Below are 16503 nucleotides of genomic sequence, written 5' to 3' on the forward strand. Positions count from 1 at the left end.
TCATAAATGTAAACAATTATCGTTTTTATTCCTTTACATTTCAAGCAGTGAAGCTCAATCAACATACTTTAAGTAGTAACCATAAATGAATAACATGAACAGAAGTACATTTCCTTTGTAAAAAAATAAATATGGGTTTACCTGAGGAAAATCAACATGCTCAAAATTGTTGTAGCTTTTTCCTCATAACACATAAAAAAAAACCTGGTACAGAGTCTCTCACTTAGACAACATACGAAGTTTGTAACGTGGCATATTGGATGGTACTCTTTGGCCTGTAAAAAGAGGGAAATTATTGATCATGTATTATGGTACACACTAGTTAGGCAACCATTGACTGTCGAATACGTGCTGCTAACACTGCTGCCTGTAGTGGTTTGGGGCCATTTTTTAACTACACTGAACAAAAATATAAGCACAACATGTAAAGTGTTGGTCATATGTTTCATGGGCTGAAACAAAAGATCTCAGAAATTTTCCATACACACAAAAAGCCTATTTCTCTCAAATTTTGTGCACATATTTGTTTACATCCCTGTTAGTAAGCATTTCTCTCTTGGCAAGATAATCAATCCACCTGACAGGTGTGGCACATCAAGAAGCTGTTTAAACAGCATGATCATTACACAAGTGCACCTTGTGCTGGGGACATTAAAAACCCACTGTAAAATGTGCAGTTTTGTCACACAACACAATGCCACACGTCTCACGTTTTGAGGGAGGGTGCAATTGGCATGCTGACTGCAGAAATGTCCACCAGAGCTGTTGCCAGAGAATTGTATGTTAATTTCTCTAACATAAGACGCCTCCAACATTGTTTTAGAGAATTTTGCAGTACATCCAACCGGCCTCAGAACCGCAGACAACGTGTATGGTGTCGTGTTGGCGAGCAGGTTGCGGATGTCAACGTTGTGAACAGAGTGCCCCATGGTGACGGTGGGGTTATGGTACGGGCAGGCATACGCTACAGACAACAAACAAAATTGCATTCTATTGATGGCAATTTGAATGCACAGAGATACTGTGCCGAGATCTTGAGGCCCATAGTCATGCCTTTAAGACATCCAACAGATGCATATCTGTATTCCCCAGTCATGTGAAATCTATGAATTTATTTCAATTTCAATTTCAATTTATTTCAACCTGTAACTCAGTAAAATCTTTGAAATTGTTGCATGTTGCGTTGATATATTTTTTCAGTATAATTTATTCACTACTGTATAGCTAATATAACAAGACATCATTGACCATGTTTCAGAGATTCTACATTACAATGTTTGGTAGTTTGAAAGAGCCATTAAACCAGGGTGTACGATGTCGCAAATATACTGACAAGAGACGGCTGTTTGCGCAATCAGATTTTATCCATTATTACGAAAATGTGTAAGACTACTGGACTGCATTTGTTGACCACTTAGGTGAATTTTTTATATTAATAAGGTCTGAGGAGATACAACCAAGGATGAATAATAACCCATTGAGAGGCCAGCAAAATGTCACTAAAATTACAGAGTATACCAAAGGGTGATGATCTTTACTGGAAACTTGGAGCCACCTGGGTTAAAGGGTCAGGTCTTTCTCTAGCCATGTCGATGTCAATAAAAATGACTTTATATTCATAGACTGGAAACGGAAGTATTATTATAACAACTGTAACCATTGTAATATTATCATTATAAGCATCATAATTGTATGTCAATTACAATGTTTGAATTGACGGTTCTCTGACAACTCCAAGAGATGGTTGCAATATGATATATTTTTTAATGCCAGACAACACTGATATGTTCTTATGAGCTGGTTTCTTAATTGACATTTAGTTCAATATCTGCTCAGTTGATGACCTTATTAGTGGCAAAGGTATAACCAGTTAATATCACTACAATGCCAGTCCCAAACAACTTATTTCAGTTATTTGCTTTTAAAGTGTCTGTACATTTTTTGCAGATTTGAAAAAAATAAATGTTTAGGCTTTGGAAATTTGTATGGACATTGGCAAATGCAAAGCAAACTTGGACTTTGTATGCTTTTCAGTGTTTGTATACTTATTAAATACTTTAAATTAAATAAAACAATGTATATGAATGTTGCAGTTACTAGTTCTTACCTGTATATAAATACATTAAGGTCTTTGCATTTCTGAAAAATTATACCCATGGCAGTTGATATTGCAATGAACAAGAAATGTAAAAGTGTGACATTGAGGCCCTCTCCTGTAGGAACAGCATAGTGCATCTAAACCAGGGATGGGCCCTCGGATCAAATGTATTTTTAATTTTTAATTCAGTGGGTGTCTCAGTTACTGTTGCAAGCTAGAACAGTAGAATACAAAGTGTAATTTTAAAATTTGGTTGAGTATTTAGCAGTTTTTCTCTTGTTATGTCAGTCACTGATAGTCACTCACATAGCCCATTTCAGCTAAACATTTTTAGATTGGTAAATTAGTCTAGCGGCCAGCTACAGTATCTAAACTTAGTAATCATGGTCGATTTACCGTCCGGGAGGCCCCCAATGATTTGTTAGTCAGTCTTACTCAGATATAATTTTAAAAACATTTATCTCTGTCCACCCTATGGCAAAATATGTAGAATTACAGAACATTACAGCAAGTTTTCCTCTTTGCCCCAGGGCAAAATCTGTAGAATTATATAAAAATGTGTTATATAATTGCAAGATCTTCTCTCTGAAACATGATGTGTAATTGTGTAGAATTGCAGCAAACTTGCTTTAAAACAGCAACACTTTCTCTATACCCCATCGCAAAATGTGTAGAATTGTACTAAATAAACTCTAAAGCAAAATGACATATCCGCTGTCAAGAGGGAGGCTGCTAATGTGGTGATGGGGGGTGGGACTCATGAGCAACTGCGGCCCCTCATGAGTTCAGATTTTTTGTGGCCCCCATCAGTTGACCATCCCTGATCTAAACGATGTGATTATACTAATTCCCTTTGCATGTGACAGAGGCCTCATGATAGCATGACACTGGATTGCAGTAATGCTCAATGTCTGGCCTGATGCTGAATAGAAACATGTTCTGAATCACCTGTGAGACTATTCCACACCATACCACAGCGCCCACCCTTCTTTTAAATAGTCAACAGAAATCCCCACTCAACTATAAATGATGATTGTAAATAGCAAAACTTACATGAGTAAGTTGCTTACTACTTTAAGTTATATAGTGATCTATTTCTGCTGAGGGAATCTTCATAAATTCCATTAGATGTTTCAATAATTTCTGTTAACGTGAACATTTATCATGACTACAGGTAAACCAATATCTTGAGACCATTAGAAACTGTATTCAACTTTGGCAAGTTTGCTTGTGTTGATCCATAGAATAAATAAACATAGGCTACCTTACTAGTGCAGCTTTTTGTTTTTTTTGTAAACACATTTTATTACTTTAAGAATAACTGAGAAATGCATCAGCAATCTATGTACATTTCGTTTTATTGTTTTCCCTTGGGTTTGCGCAAAAAAATGAATGATGAACTGGGCTGAGGAATATGCTGCTGCCTCATAGTGCACTTGAAACCCCAAATAATATGATTAGTCCTTAGGCATCCTTCAGTTTGCTTCTCTAATATGCTTCAATGTTAAGTTCCTTAGGACTCCTTGTTGTCTCCAGATCCTCATTTTCATATGTTCCTGTTCTAGATCACAGTTCTTCAATGTCAATAATAGAGGCACATTAGAAATACTGCCACTTTCCAAGGACTGTGTCTTTGATTGCATCAACAAACTGAACTGGCACCCAGTAGACCCAATACTGAGAGGCTTCTGTTGGACCCAACTGAAACGCCTAGGAAAGTGAATGACAGAAAATTAATTGCACCATAAATGAGAGTAAGATACATTATTTTGTCAAAAGTAGCTATGTGTTTATGGAAAAAAAAACATACATTACATCAACTGCCAATCTGGCTTGTGCAGTTTGTAGTAAGGAAACGTGTTACCATCATGTGATAATCCTCATGGCCTTCAATGGGTTCAGTCACCACATGTTTGATGGAGCCCATTGGGATTTTCTCTGTCCTCTCTGTAGGAGAGAATATACACAGATAAGGGTGAGTGCCATAACACGTTTTCCTTATACACAATCCAACCAAACCAGGGGGTCAGCTCACCTTTAGTTCCAATCCACAGTTGATCTTGTTCCAGTTTGAAGGTGAGACGAACTTTTCCACCAGATTTGTTGTACATTCCGGCTAGAGGCACTGTTGGTAAGCGTTCCTGTGTGACAAATGAGAGATCACTTGCTGGTCATTAGTGGAAGAACAAGGAAGTAATTCACAATGACCCATCTCCAAGCTCCTGACCGTGATAGTGTTCCAGTGGAAATATCTGTGAGAAAAATACATAAACAGGGCAATATACACTGAGTATACAAAACATTAGGAACACCTGCTTTTTCCATGACATATAATGACCAGGTGAAAGCTAAGATCCCTTAATGATGTCACTTGTTAAATCCACTTAAATTCAGTGTAGATGAAAGGGAGGACAGGTTAAAGAAGGATTTTTTGTCTTGAGACAATTGAGAAATGGATTGTGTATGTGTGCCATTCAGAGGGTGAATAGGCGAGACAAAAGATTGAAGTGCCTTTGAATGGGGTATGGTAGTAGGTGCCAGGCGCACCGGTTTGTGTAAAGAACTGCAACGCTGCTGGGTTTTTCACACTCAGTTTCCCGTGTGTATCAAGAATATTCCACTACCCAAAGGACATCCAACCAACTTGATAACTGTGGGAATCATTGGAGTCAACATGGGCCAGCATCCCTGTGGACACCTTGAGAGTCCATTCCCCAAGGAATTGAGGGTGTTCTGGGGGCAAGGGACGGGGGCTGCAACAATATTAGGAAGGTGTTCCTAATGCTTGGTATACTCAGTGTAAAACAACCATTAAAAGCATACTTTCCCAACCATCATTAGGGTTTTGTTGAAAATACTCACCTTTGATCCTTTAACAGATGGCATTATGTCCTCTGGTTTGCCTTTGTCCAACACCTTTCTGTGTTGCTGAAATTCAATACATTATTATTTTAAGTTCACAGTTGAATAAAAAATATCATAACCTGTGACTATACCTTGTGCAAATAAGTTGTTTATTTACAAATATGGAACTCAAAAGACGTTGAAAAGTCCTACTTTTTGCCGACACAAAGGTTCCTTTTTGTTTTCTTCAGCTTTAACTTCCTGCTGAATAACCTCTTTTGGAGTATTTACAGCTAGTACATCATTTATTGTAGATCCAACCACCATTATCTTTGCACCATTTGTAACTTTAATTTCACGTAGCGTCTTATCTTCTGGTAGCAGGCCTTTGTACATCACTTTCTGCATAGCAGGTGGAAGACCTATTAACAGAGAGAGAAAAAGAGAGAGTGGTTGAGAGACATTAATCAACACTGTGACTGTTATACATATCCAAGTAGTTAGTATGCAAGCCTAAACTACTACTTACCAGTGAGTGAATGGATTCGCTCTTTCAGTTTGGCTCCAGTGCCATCTAACGGAATTTTGAGATCATACTTATTCTTGTTCCAAATAATCTTTAGATCCACCATCTCCTTTCCTTCATCACTGTCATCTCCATTGCTGACAGTAGGGTCCTGAGTTGAAGAGCTTTCCCCGGCATTATCTGTCCGAGACACAGTTTCCAATACTTCAGCATTCCCTTTGCCAACATTTTCACACAGTGGTTGTAGCTCTTTCAACGTGGCTTCAGTTTCCATTACGACTTCTTCACTTCCTATGAAAGGATTATGAAAGGCATAGCTTAACTGAGAATTCTCAACTCCACAAGAATTCTCAGCCAGGCACAGCTATGTCAAAGCCATAGAGTTGGTCAAAACTCAATGTCTGGGAATAGTTTGTCACATTAAGTCTTCTCAGCCAAGTAATAACTAGCAAGTATGGCTTCATGCAGTTCGTTTGTTATGACAAAGCAGCTGCAAGCAACTGGCTGGTTGACCTATTTGGTATTCTGTGGGTCGTTTAGCCACGTTAGCTAAGTCTGACATCTCACGTGGCTGTTAGCGAGCTACTGTAGCTTATTTGCAAATAGCGCTAACTTGCTAGCTACCTAGTCATGCTAGCAAGCTAAGTTAGCTGACACATCCAAGCTACATTTGCAGTCAGATAGTTGGCTAGCTATTTAATATAACTTGCTAGCTTATAAATGCCTAATATAGCTAATGTTGATAGCTACAAAATAACATAGTGATAGCTACAATTATTACATTTGCCCTAGGTTTCTAGAATCAAATTACAACTTATGTAACAGTAGCTCTAGTTATTTTGGCTATGTAACAAAATCGAAAGAGCTAACGTTAGCTAGCTAAATATGGTTGGCTAACAGCTAGCCAGTGACCAGGATAACCGGGCGAACATTGGATTATGAAGAAAATATGATTTTAAATCCCATTGACATGTTGAATTTGCATCAACGCCAGAAATACAATTAAAAGCCTAAATTAATGAATTGAAAATTGCTAAATTGCACCGCATAGATATGTGGGAAAGCATAGCATTATATATTTTTCAAAACCTACCATCCTGGGTCGCCATGATGATTGTGTACAATATGAAGTGAGAATGCTGGGAAACGTACGCGCTGACGTGTATTGGTCCTACGGGGCTTCCATTGCCTGTAAAGCGTTTGATACATCTCAACTGTATGCTTGGTTTCTAATGAAAGTCATTTCACAACAACGACATAAAGCTTGGTCGTATTGTATGCGGTCACGAGAAACTTTGCTCGCTAGCTATTAGATACATTGCCTACTAACTACAACAATCTACCAAATGTGCTAATAGTAGGGTTACGTTGAATTGGCTCGTGCTGATAACTTATTGACAGAGAGAGCGCGCGGAAGAAAAGTTACCATATGGACTTTTGAAGAAGAGTAGTCGAAAAGTGCTTGTCCAACAAAGGCGTGGGGGTCTCTAGCTATATTCTATGCTTTTTGTATTTGCTTAGCCATCTCAGAAATGTCTGGTCGACGCAAGAAGTGTAACTGTTGGAATAATCTTATCTCATTGCATTGAGTGCTGTGTAGCGACCTGGGACATCTACCAAGAGGTGGTGCAAGAATAATATAATCATGGCAGACCTCAGGATTTACAACGTTGTCATTCTGGGACTAGGATTTCTGTTCATTTTCACTGCCTTCACCACCTGTGGAAACATTGAAGTAAGTCAAAGAACACACTTTCACTTGTGTGACCTTAGCTGAAGTCGTTACCTAGGCAAACTATATTGACTGGTAATTTGTTTTGTTTGCTAGAGTCAATATCACTGGAGAAAATTCACACCTACAAAATGATATTACAGATACTAGCAACTTCCCGAACTAGCTAATTTATCTGAAATTGACAGCTGTTTGACCTCTCCCCTTCAAATTACATGTCATGTAGGCTACATACTCTTAATAAATCAGAAATATAATATCTGTTGTCATTTGACATGTTTGTAATATATTGACTGATCAGTTGTTTTGTTTGCTAAGTAGTCAATTTAACTTGAAACTATGGGCTTGAGACTAGTTACCCATTGATAACTGCTATCTAAAGTTGGTAGCTGTTTGATATATTAAAACTGGTTACATTAGACATGTCATAATTGTTTATCATTCATGGTACATCAATATTTATATATTTCTTAATCCCATTCTTTTACTTTTAGATCTGTGTGTATTGTTGTGAAATGTTAGTTATTACTGCAATGCTGGAGCTAGGAACGCAAGCATTTCGCTACACCCACAATAACATCTGCTAAATATGGGAATGCGACCACTAAAATTTGATTGGAATTGTTGTCATTTTGCAGTTATGCTTTGCTTTTTTCAAGTCCATTGCCTTTGACTCTCAAGTTTAAGGACTTTTACCCCATGATAAATTGCATCAGTTTATTTTCCTGTGCATTTTCCAGCTCACATGACGTCCTCAGTAGCCGTGTCAGTGGTGCATTGTTGGAGGAGTCCTGGGTCAGGCGCATCTTGTGTTTCCAATTTCTTCATCAGTCAATAGATTGTCATGCCAAAGGAATTACTCAAGTTAATAAATGTAAAGGTCAATATCTACAGGGCACATTGGTAGTGGTGGCAGCAATTTTTGAGAACATATTTTCTATGTTCAAATGCTCACATTAATATCCCATTTCTCCTCTATTTTATAGCAAACCATAGTTAAAGGCCTGGACAATGATACCTTCACTGGAAGTGGTTATCACAGGTGAGTTGGATGGTGTTACCATAGGCTAAATATTTGAAAACCACATTATCCCAGCGAAAAGAGTGGGGGAGATAATGTGCGTCTTTCAGAATCATTGACCCTTATACCAGACACTAAACTTTTTCCTTCTGTACTGTTTTCTTTCTGTCCTTGTACAACAGCCTTGGAATCATCTATGGAATTTTTTCGTTTTCAAATTTGTTAGCTCCAACTGTTGTTGCAATAATTGGACCACAGTTTACAATGTTTTTCAGTGGAATTCTTTACAGGTGAGTATCAAGAATTCTAAAGGAATTACCCCCCCCCATTAATTTTCTATTTGCAGATGAGTAGTTGATTGACATTTCTGTCTGAAGTAGTTGTCTAGTTATAACAAGGTCATGTGCTGTTGTTTGTTATGGTTCCATTCTTTTTCATAGTGGTTACGTAGCTGTATTCATCACCCCATCAACATGGTCCTTTTACTTCACCTCAGTACTAATCGGCATAGGAGCAGCCAGTAAGTCCGGTTTCATGGGATCTCTCCTTTGTTCCCTCTGGTATCTGGTTAACATTCCCCGACTACAGAATCATTCACATCATTACATATTGGTACAGATATGTTTTTACATTGAACTCTCATGATTTACATGATAGTTTGGTATAAAGTCATATACACTATATATACAAAGGACTGTATGTGGAAACCCCTTCAAATTAGTAGATCAGTCTATTTCAGCCACACCCGTTGCTGACAGGTGTATAAAATCGAGCACACAGCCATGCAGTCTCCATAGAGACACATTGTCAATAGAATCGCATTACTGAAGAGCTCAGTAACTCAACGTGGCACCGTCATAGGATGCCACCTTTCCAACAAGTTAGTTTTTCAAATTTCTGCCCTGTAAGTGCTGTTATTGTGAAGTGGAAACGTCTACGAGAAACAACGGCTCAGCCGCAAAGTGGTAGGGCACACAAGCTCACAGAACGGGACTGCCGAGTGCTGAAGCACGTAGTGCATAAAAATCATCCTTGCTTGAAACACTCATTACCGAGTTCCAAACTCTGGTAGCAACATCAGCACAATAACTGCTCTTTCGGGAGCTTCATGAAATGGGTTTCCATGGCCGAGCAGCCGCACACAAGCCTAAGATCACCATGTGCAATGCCAAGTGTCGGCTGGAGTGGTGTAAAGCTCACTGCCATTGTGGAAAGCAGTGGAAACGAGTTCTCTGGAGTGATTAATCACGCATCACCATATGACAGTCTGACGGACGAATCTGGGTTTGGCGGATGCCGAGAGAACACTACCTGCCCGAATGCATAGTGCAAAGTTTGGTGGAAGAGGAATAATGGTCTGGGGCTGTCTTTCATGGTTCTGGCTAGACCATTTACTTGAAGAGAATTCTTAACGCTACATCATACAATGACATTCTAGACAATTCTGTGCTTCCAACTTTGTGGCAACAGTTTGGGGAAGGTACTTTCCTAATTCAGCATGACAATGCCCCTGTGCACAAAGCGAGGGCCATACAGAAATGGTTTGTTGAGATCGGTGTGGAAGAACTTGACTGACCTGCACAGAGCCCTGACCTCAACCGCAACGAACACCTTTGGGAGGAATTGGAATACTGACTGTTAGCCAGGCCTAATCGCGCCCAACCTCACTAATGCTCTTGTGGCTGAATGGAAGCAAGTCCCCGCAGCAATGTCTCAACATCTAGTGGAAAGCCTTCCCTGAGTGGAGGCTGTTAGTGAGTGGAGGCTGTTATAGCAGCAAAGGAAGGACCAACTCCGTATTAATGCCCATGATTTTGGAATGAAATGTTCAACGAGCAGGTGCCTACATACTTTTGGTCACGTAGTGTATGTTTCACCTCTTTGTGCATATGCCTAATCCAATCCAAAATTCTCTCCATGCCTCTGGAGTCTGCTATTCTCTTACGCATGCCATTCATTCCTAACAAATTTGTAAACTGAGTTTACCCATTTTTTTGCTGTCGGATTAATGATTTGAAAATTGTAAGTAGATCAAATGCCATAGTAATTACACAGTATTATAAACAGTTATCAATATGGGTACGGAAGATCAAATCAAGAAGAAGCATATGTCCTGTATGCATGGTAAAGAGTACTGAGTCTGTCTTGTCAGTTGCTGAGCATTGGACAAAGGTTACCATGGTTATGATGTCTGAAATGGAGCTTGTTAATGATTTACATAAAAGGGAAATGCTGGGGTTATGTTCATTATCTCGGATCGCAAGCAAAGCAAACATTTTACAAATGGGAGAGCTAAATGAGAATTCTTAGGGCAGATGAACTGAATTGTTTGATGATGTTAGTTTATGCTAAATAACATGGACACATTTTCCCTGAATAGTTCCCCGATAATGCATTTTAATCTATTCAAATGTCATTAAATAGCAACCATCTCTATTCATTACACCTGCAGTTCCTAATCAGCCTCTCTCACTCACTCTTGTATCCCTTTCATCAGTGCTTTGGACAGCCCAAGGACACTTCCTTGTGGAGAACTCTGATGCTTCCACCATCAATAGGAACACAGGGATGTTTTGGGCCCTTTTACAGTGCAGGTATATTAATAGTATATATTAATGGTAAGCTATATAATAATGGCAGTCATTTCCATTATTTGGTGGCCTAGAGCAGAAGGTGTAATTGTAACACATTGTTTTCTTTTTCAGCATGTTATTTGGCAATCTTTACATTTATTTTGATTGGAATGGAAGGACAGAAATATCAGGTATGTGCATGTGAAGATCATCCAATGGGAAAATAGAGAGAAAATAGAGCTAACATTAATGGAAACTTGCAATTGCATCTTTGTTTTCATTTTGGATATGACTCATATGTCCTTCCAATATTGTTGCCCTACTTAGTAATGGTGCATGTTATCTGTTTGACACTGTTTCCTTTGTTCTTGATGTCCCTCTCAGATAGGAGCAGAAAGACTATCTTTATAGGTCTGCTGGTTACCTCAGTGCTGGGAACACTCAGCTTCCTGGCTCTGAGAAAGACTCTTCCAACAGAGGAGGAGATGCACAATGAGGAGGAAGGCCAGCCTTTGCTCTCACCTCGCATGATGTAAGTTTCCTAATTTTTTGACAGTACTCTCTCACTGTACCCTTATTCCAATGGGAATCCATGGCACTGCGTTGGTGTCTCTGTTTTAAATGGTGGTTATTCATTCTGCTATGAATTTTAATATCACAGTATTGAAAATAAATAATGAATTTGTCTTGCTAATTTCATAATTTTCCATCTTAATGTTTGGCAGGTATAAGCAAAGAGCCAACTCTGCAGTACAAGATGCAAAGTCAGAATTCAGTAAGTTAATGTAGCTTCACAGGCACATTTGTTATTATACAATCAATCACTGATCTATTTCTTTGGGTTTAAGGACACCTCTGTTACCTCGTTTATGTTGTTTCACTGTTTACTATCCTGTTAGTCATCCAAAGTAATTCCTTGTGTGTCTCCTTCTCTTCAGAGACAATCCTGCAACTGCTCAAAACCAAAACCATATTGCTCCTGAGCTGTTGCATGGCATACAGTGGTAAGTAGATTGTACTGCACAACCAAAAGTCCAGACATTTCCCTCAGAGGAATAGTGTTTTTAGCAGTGTGTTGTTATCGTAGGACTGGAGCTATCTTTCTACAGTGGTGTGTATGGGACATGTATCGGGGCAACAACAGAGTTTGGAGCGGCAGCCAAAGGCTTGATTGGGATCTCCGGAATCGTGGTGGGGATTGGAGAGATAGTTGGTAGGTTTGTGTTGCCCAGTGTAACTTTTACCCATCACTCTTATGTTTGTGTTATTATCTAACAAGGAATTTGTTTGACAGTAATCTGATGTGATTTGTCAGGTGGAGGCGTCTTTGGACTAGTATGTAAGAACAACCGATTCAGACGGACATCTGTGGTCTTCCTAGGGATGGTCGTCCATTTTGTCGCTTTCTACTTGATCTACCTCAACATCCCAGATGATGCCCCTGTGGTTTTAAAAACTAGCACACTGAACAAGCCATATCTGACACCAAGGTATTGTTTTAATATTAAAAAAAAACAATAAAAGCAGGGCTGTATATTGTTTTTATACTAATCAGAAATCATGTCAGTTGAAAACGACCTGTTGTAACCCCCTCACAGTTGAGCGTCTCCTATCTGTTTCCTAGTATCTCCATCGCATTGCTGTGTAGTTTCCTGCTTGGACTCGGTGACAGCTGTTTCAACACTCAACTGTACAGCATCTTGGGGCGTGTTTATGCTGAGCAAAGCGCGCCTGCTTTTGCCATCTTCAAATTCATCCAGGTAACCCCCGAGAGAGCTTTATACAGCTGATCGTTTACTAAAACATATGTACCAGCAACTGATTCAGTGGTGAGCTGGGTGTAGTTCATTGCAGTATAGTTAATTAATAACTTATGGCTGTTGTTTAGGTATGCGTAGGCTGATGTACACTACCGGTCAAACGTTTTAGAACAGCTACTCATTCAAGGGTTTTTCTTTATTTTTACTATTTTCCACATTGTAGAATAATAGTGAAGACATCAAAACTATGAAATAACACATATGGAATCATGTAGTAACCAAAAAAGTGTGAAACAAATCAAAATATATATTTTATATTTGAGATTCTTCAAATAGCCACCCTTTGCAATGATGACAGTTTTGCACACACTTGGCATTCTCTCAACCAGCTTCATGAGGTAATCACCTGGAATGCATTTCAATTAACAGGTTTGCCTTCTTAAAAGTTATTTGTGGAATTTCTTTCCTTCTTAATGTGTTTGAGCCAATCATTTGTGTTGTGACAAGGTAAGGGGGTATACAGAAGATAACTTGTTCTCAACCTGGTTAAATAAAGGTGAAATAAAAATAAATAAATAAAATTTAAAAAAAGACCAAATCCATATTATGGCAAGAACAGCTCAAAAGAGAAACGACTCTCCATCATTACTTTAAGACATGAAGTTCAGTCAATACGGAACATTTCAAGTACTTTGAAAGTTGCTTCAACTGCAGTTGCAAAAACCATCAAGCGCTATGATGAAACTGGCGCTCCTCAGGAACAGAAGACCCAGAGTTACCTCTGCTGCAGAGAATAAGTTAATTAGAATTACAAGCCTCAGAAATTGCAGTCCAAATAAATTCTTCACAGAGTTCAAGTAACTGACACCTCAACATCAACAGTTCAGAGGAAACTTTGTGAATCAGGCCCTCATGGTCGAATTGCTGCAAAGAAACCACTACTAATGGACACCAATAAGAAGAGACTTGCTTGGGCCAAGAAACATGAGCAATGGACATTAGACCAGTGGGAATTTGTCCTTTGGTCTGGAGTCCAAATTGTAGATTTTTGGTTCCAACAGGCGTGTCTTTGTGAGATGCGGTGTGGGTGACCGGATGATCTCCGCATGTGTATTTCCCATCGTAAAGCATGGAGGAGGAAGTGTTATGGTGTGGGGGTGCTTTGCTGGTGACACTGTCCGTGATTTATTTAGAATTCAAGGTACACTTAACCAGCATGGCTACCACAGCATTCTGCAGCGGTACGCCATCCCATCTGGTTGGGGCTTAGTGGGACTGTCATTGGTTTTTCAACAGGACAATGACCCAACACACCTCCAGGCTGTGTAAGTGCTAGTCTACCAAAAAGGAGAGTGATGGAGTGCTACATTAGATGACCTGACCTCCACAATCCCCTGACCTCAATCCAATTGAGATGGTTTGGGATGAGTCAACCCGCAGAATGAAGGAAAAGCAGCCAACAAGTGCTCAGCATATGTGGGAACTCCTTCAAGACTTTTCGAAAAGTATTCCAGGTGAGCTGGTTGAGAGAATGCCAAGAGTGTGCAGAGCTGTCATCAAGGAAAAGGGTGGCTATTAGAAGAATCTCAAATATAAAATATATTTAGATTTGTTTAAATTTTTTTTGGTAACTACAAGATATGTGTTATTTCATAGTTTTGATGTCTTCACTATTATTCTACAATATATAAAACAGTAAAAATAATGAAAAACCCTTGAATGAGTAGGTGTTCTAAAACTTTTGACCGGTAGTGTATCCCTTGTGTGGTTATACTGTAAGAATAACTAGAGGGAAGGACGATTGAAGGCCTTCTTGTGTCGGTCTATTTAGCCACATAAACATGTATTAGTTTATTACATTAGAATTCTGTAAGAACTCACAATCTAAGATACAATTCATACATTACTGTGACAGTACTAACACAAAGTCAACTCTTTGTATTACTTTCAATGTTCCCTGTTTTCTTCTTTCCTTTGCCAGTCCATTTTTGCAGCAGTTACCTTCTTCTACAGTGGCTACTTGCTGTTGACATGGCAACTGCTCATTATGGTCATCCTGGGCTTCACTGGAACACTCTGCTTCTTCATGGTGGAAAGAATACAGAACTTCTCTGTAGACCTACAACAAGAGTATTAGGACCTGTAATTTCAACACTGGCACAGTCATGTGTGTCAGACTTACATTTCTAGGTTTTTTAACAGGAAAGATACTTTGCACCTTCAAGGTCTTAGCTTTAACTTATCTTGCACAACACACTAATTATATCATGATTAAATGTAATTTTTTTACTTTTCCAATAGGATTGTGTAATATGTCGTAACCACTCACCTGATGTATTAGCTGTCTTTATGCGTTGCTCTCAGGGTTGTTATTTAAGATAGTCTCATTGTTGCAAATTCTGTGGTTGTGTTATAATACGTCATACATTTCGTAACTTGATGGAATTGGTTTTAGATGTTTGTTAGAATTTAAGATGCATACGAAACAGAAGAAATGTTCATATTTGACATTTACATTTACGTAATTTAGCAGACGCTCTTATCCAGAGCGACTTACAAATTGGTGCATTCACCTTATGATATATTGAGGCTTATTGAATGATCTTACAGTTTGAGAAAATATGTTGTTAGTGACAAAAACACGCTAGCTATGTATGGGAAACGATATTGATGTATACCGGAAAATGTAATGCTGTGTTGAAATGTGTATAGACAGACAAAATTGTTCCAACCTAATCTATGACAATTCTCAACATCCACCATGCCAAAGCTTACAAGAGCTATCCAGTGATTTTAAAAAAACAATATTGCCTTATAATAATAGAATTACTGTACAACTTATTTTCCGTACCCATGTCATGTAGTAGAGTAGTTAGAAAATACATCCATAAGCATTAACATTTATGGTATCCTTTTACTTCCATTTTTTATATTTTACATATCAATATGTTGTCAGTCATGCATACTAAGTGCCTGTTAATGTTTTGGTGGTTTGTATTTGTTATAAATAAAGCGAATGTCTATTGTAAATTTCAAAAAAAAAAAGATTAGGTATTAGTAACCTATTTGCAATATGAGTTCCTGTCCTCTGGTAATGAGAAGGTACAAACACAATCAGATTTTTAAAATTTAAATCAACTAGTGCGCTTACTTGTACCTCTTCTTGGTTTGTGTCTTCCAAAGTGTTGGTAGACGTCACTGGGCAAGTGCAACACTTGATTTTTTTACTGGGAATTGAAGTTCTAGATTGCACATTCAATATCAGAGGTTATTGTGTGGGACATCAACATGCAATACACATTATGCTCAGGAGATGGTGCTAAAATACCACAGTAGGCCTCAATTTTGATTAGAATGAAGGAAACAGTAATGTTGATCATACAATAAAAAGCACTCTAATTCAACTCCTATTACAACTATTCCTTTCTAAAGACTGTCAGGTAGCACCTTTACTGTTGCACCTATAATGTTTTCTTAGATGCAGGAAATGGATATGTTAACTCAGTCCAAGCAGAGACATTAGCATCCTCATGATAATGCACTTCTCTTTTTTTCCTACCATGGCAATAGGTTGGGTGTGCTGTTTTCTATTGCAAGTCCTTTCTGGTCCTGTACATCATAGTAAATGTGTGGTACATACAGTGGTGGAAAAAGTACCTAATTGTCATACTTGAGTAAAAGTAAAGATTCCTTAATATAAAATGACTCAAGTGAAAGTCACCAAAAGTAAATGTAATTGCTAAAATATATTTAGGTATCAAAAATAAAAGTAAAAGTATAAACCATTTCAAATTCCTTATATTAAGCAAACCAGACGGCACAATTTTCAACTTTACAGTTAGCCAGGAGCACATTCCAACACTCAGACATAATTTACAAACAAAGCATTTGTGTTTAGTGAGTCCATCAGATCAGAGGCAGTAGGGATGACCAGGGATGTTCTCTTTAA

The 16503-nt window shown here is 38.5% G+C and overlaps 2 protein-coding genes across 4 annotated transcripts; one reads left to right on the forward strand and one right to left on the reverse strand.

Annotated features, from left to right (window-relative positions):
- Positions 1-3438: 3438 nt before the first annotated feature.
- On the reverse strand, positions 3439-6627 carry LOC115198680 (ubiquitin domain-containing protein UBFD1). 3 transcript variants are annotated; one of them, XM_029760832.1, is made up of 7 exons: positions 6562-6627; positions 5472-5759; positions 5156-5364; positions 4961-5026; positions 4134-4239; positions 3963-4045; positions 3439-3808 (listed from the first exon to the last, which is right to left on the reverse strand). In XM_029760832.1, the coding sequence occupies exons 1-7, from the start codon at positions 6575-6577 to the stop codon at positions 3698-3700; spliced, it is 879 nt and encodes a 292-aa protein (XP_029616692.1). In that variant the 5' UTR covers positions 6578-6627; the 3' UTR covers positions 3439-3697. The 3 variants fall into 3 exon arrangements, with proteins under 3 accessions (XP_029616692.1, XP_029616708.1, XP_029616700.1); XM_029760848.1 differs by having other exon boundaries at positions 3914-4045; XM_029760840.1 differs by having other exon boundaries at positions 3655-3808; positions 3909-4045.
- Positions 6628-6687: 60 nt separating this feature from the next.
- Positions 6688-15958, forward strand: LOC115198669 (UNC93-like protein MFSD11). Its single transcript, XM_029760811.1, has 13 exons — positions 6688-7203; positions 8187-8242; positions 8404-8511; positions 8662-8741; positions 10719-10815; positions 10927-10985; positions 11179-11326; positions 11520-11569; positions 11733-11798; positions 11882-12007; positions 12110-12284; positions 12419-12554; positions 14536-15958. The coding sequence occupies exons 1-13, from the start codon at positions 7114-7116 to the stop codon at positions 14689-14691; spliced, it is 1347 nt and encodes a 448-aa protein (XP_029616671.1). The 5' UTR covers positions 6688-7113; the 3' UTR covers positions 14692-15958.
- The last annotated feature ends 545 nt before the right edge of the window (positions 15959-16503 follow it).

Source organism: Salmo trutta, chromosome 1, assembly GCF_901001165.1.
Source record: "Salmo trutta chromosome 1, fSalTru1.1, whole genome shotgun sequence".
Taxonomy (NCBI): Eukaryota; Metazoa; Chordata; class Actinopteri; order Salmoniformes; family Salmonidae; genus Salmo; species Salmo trutta.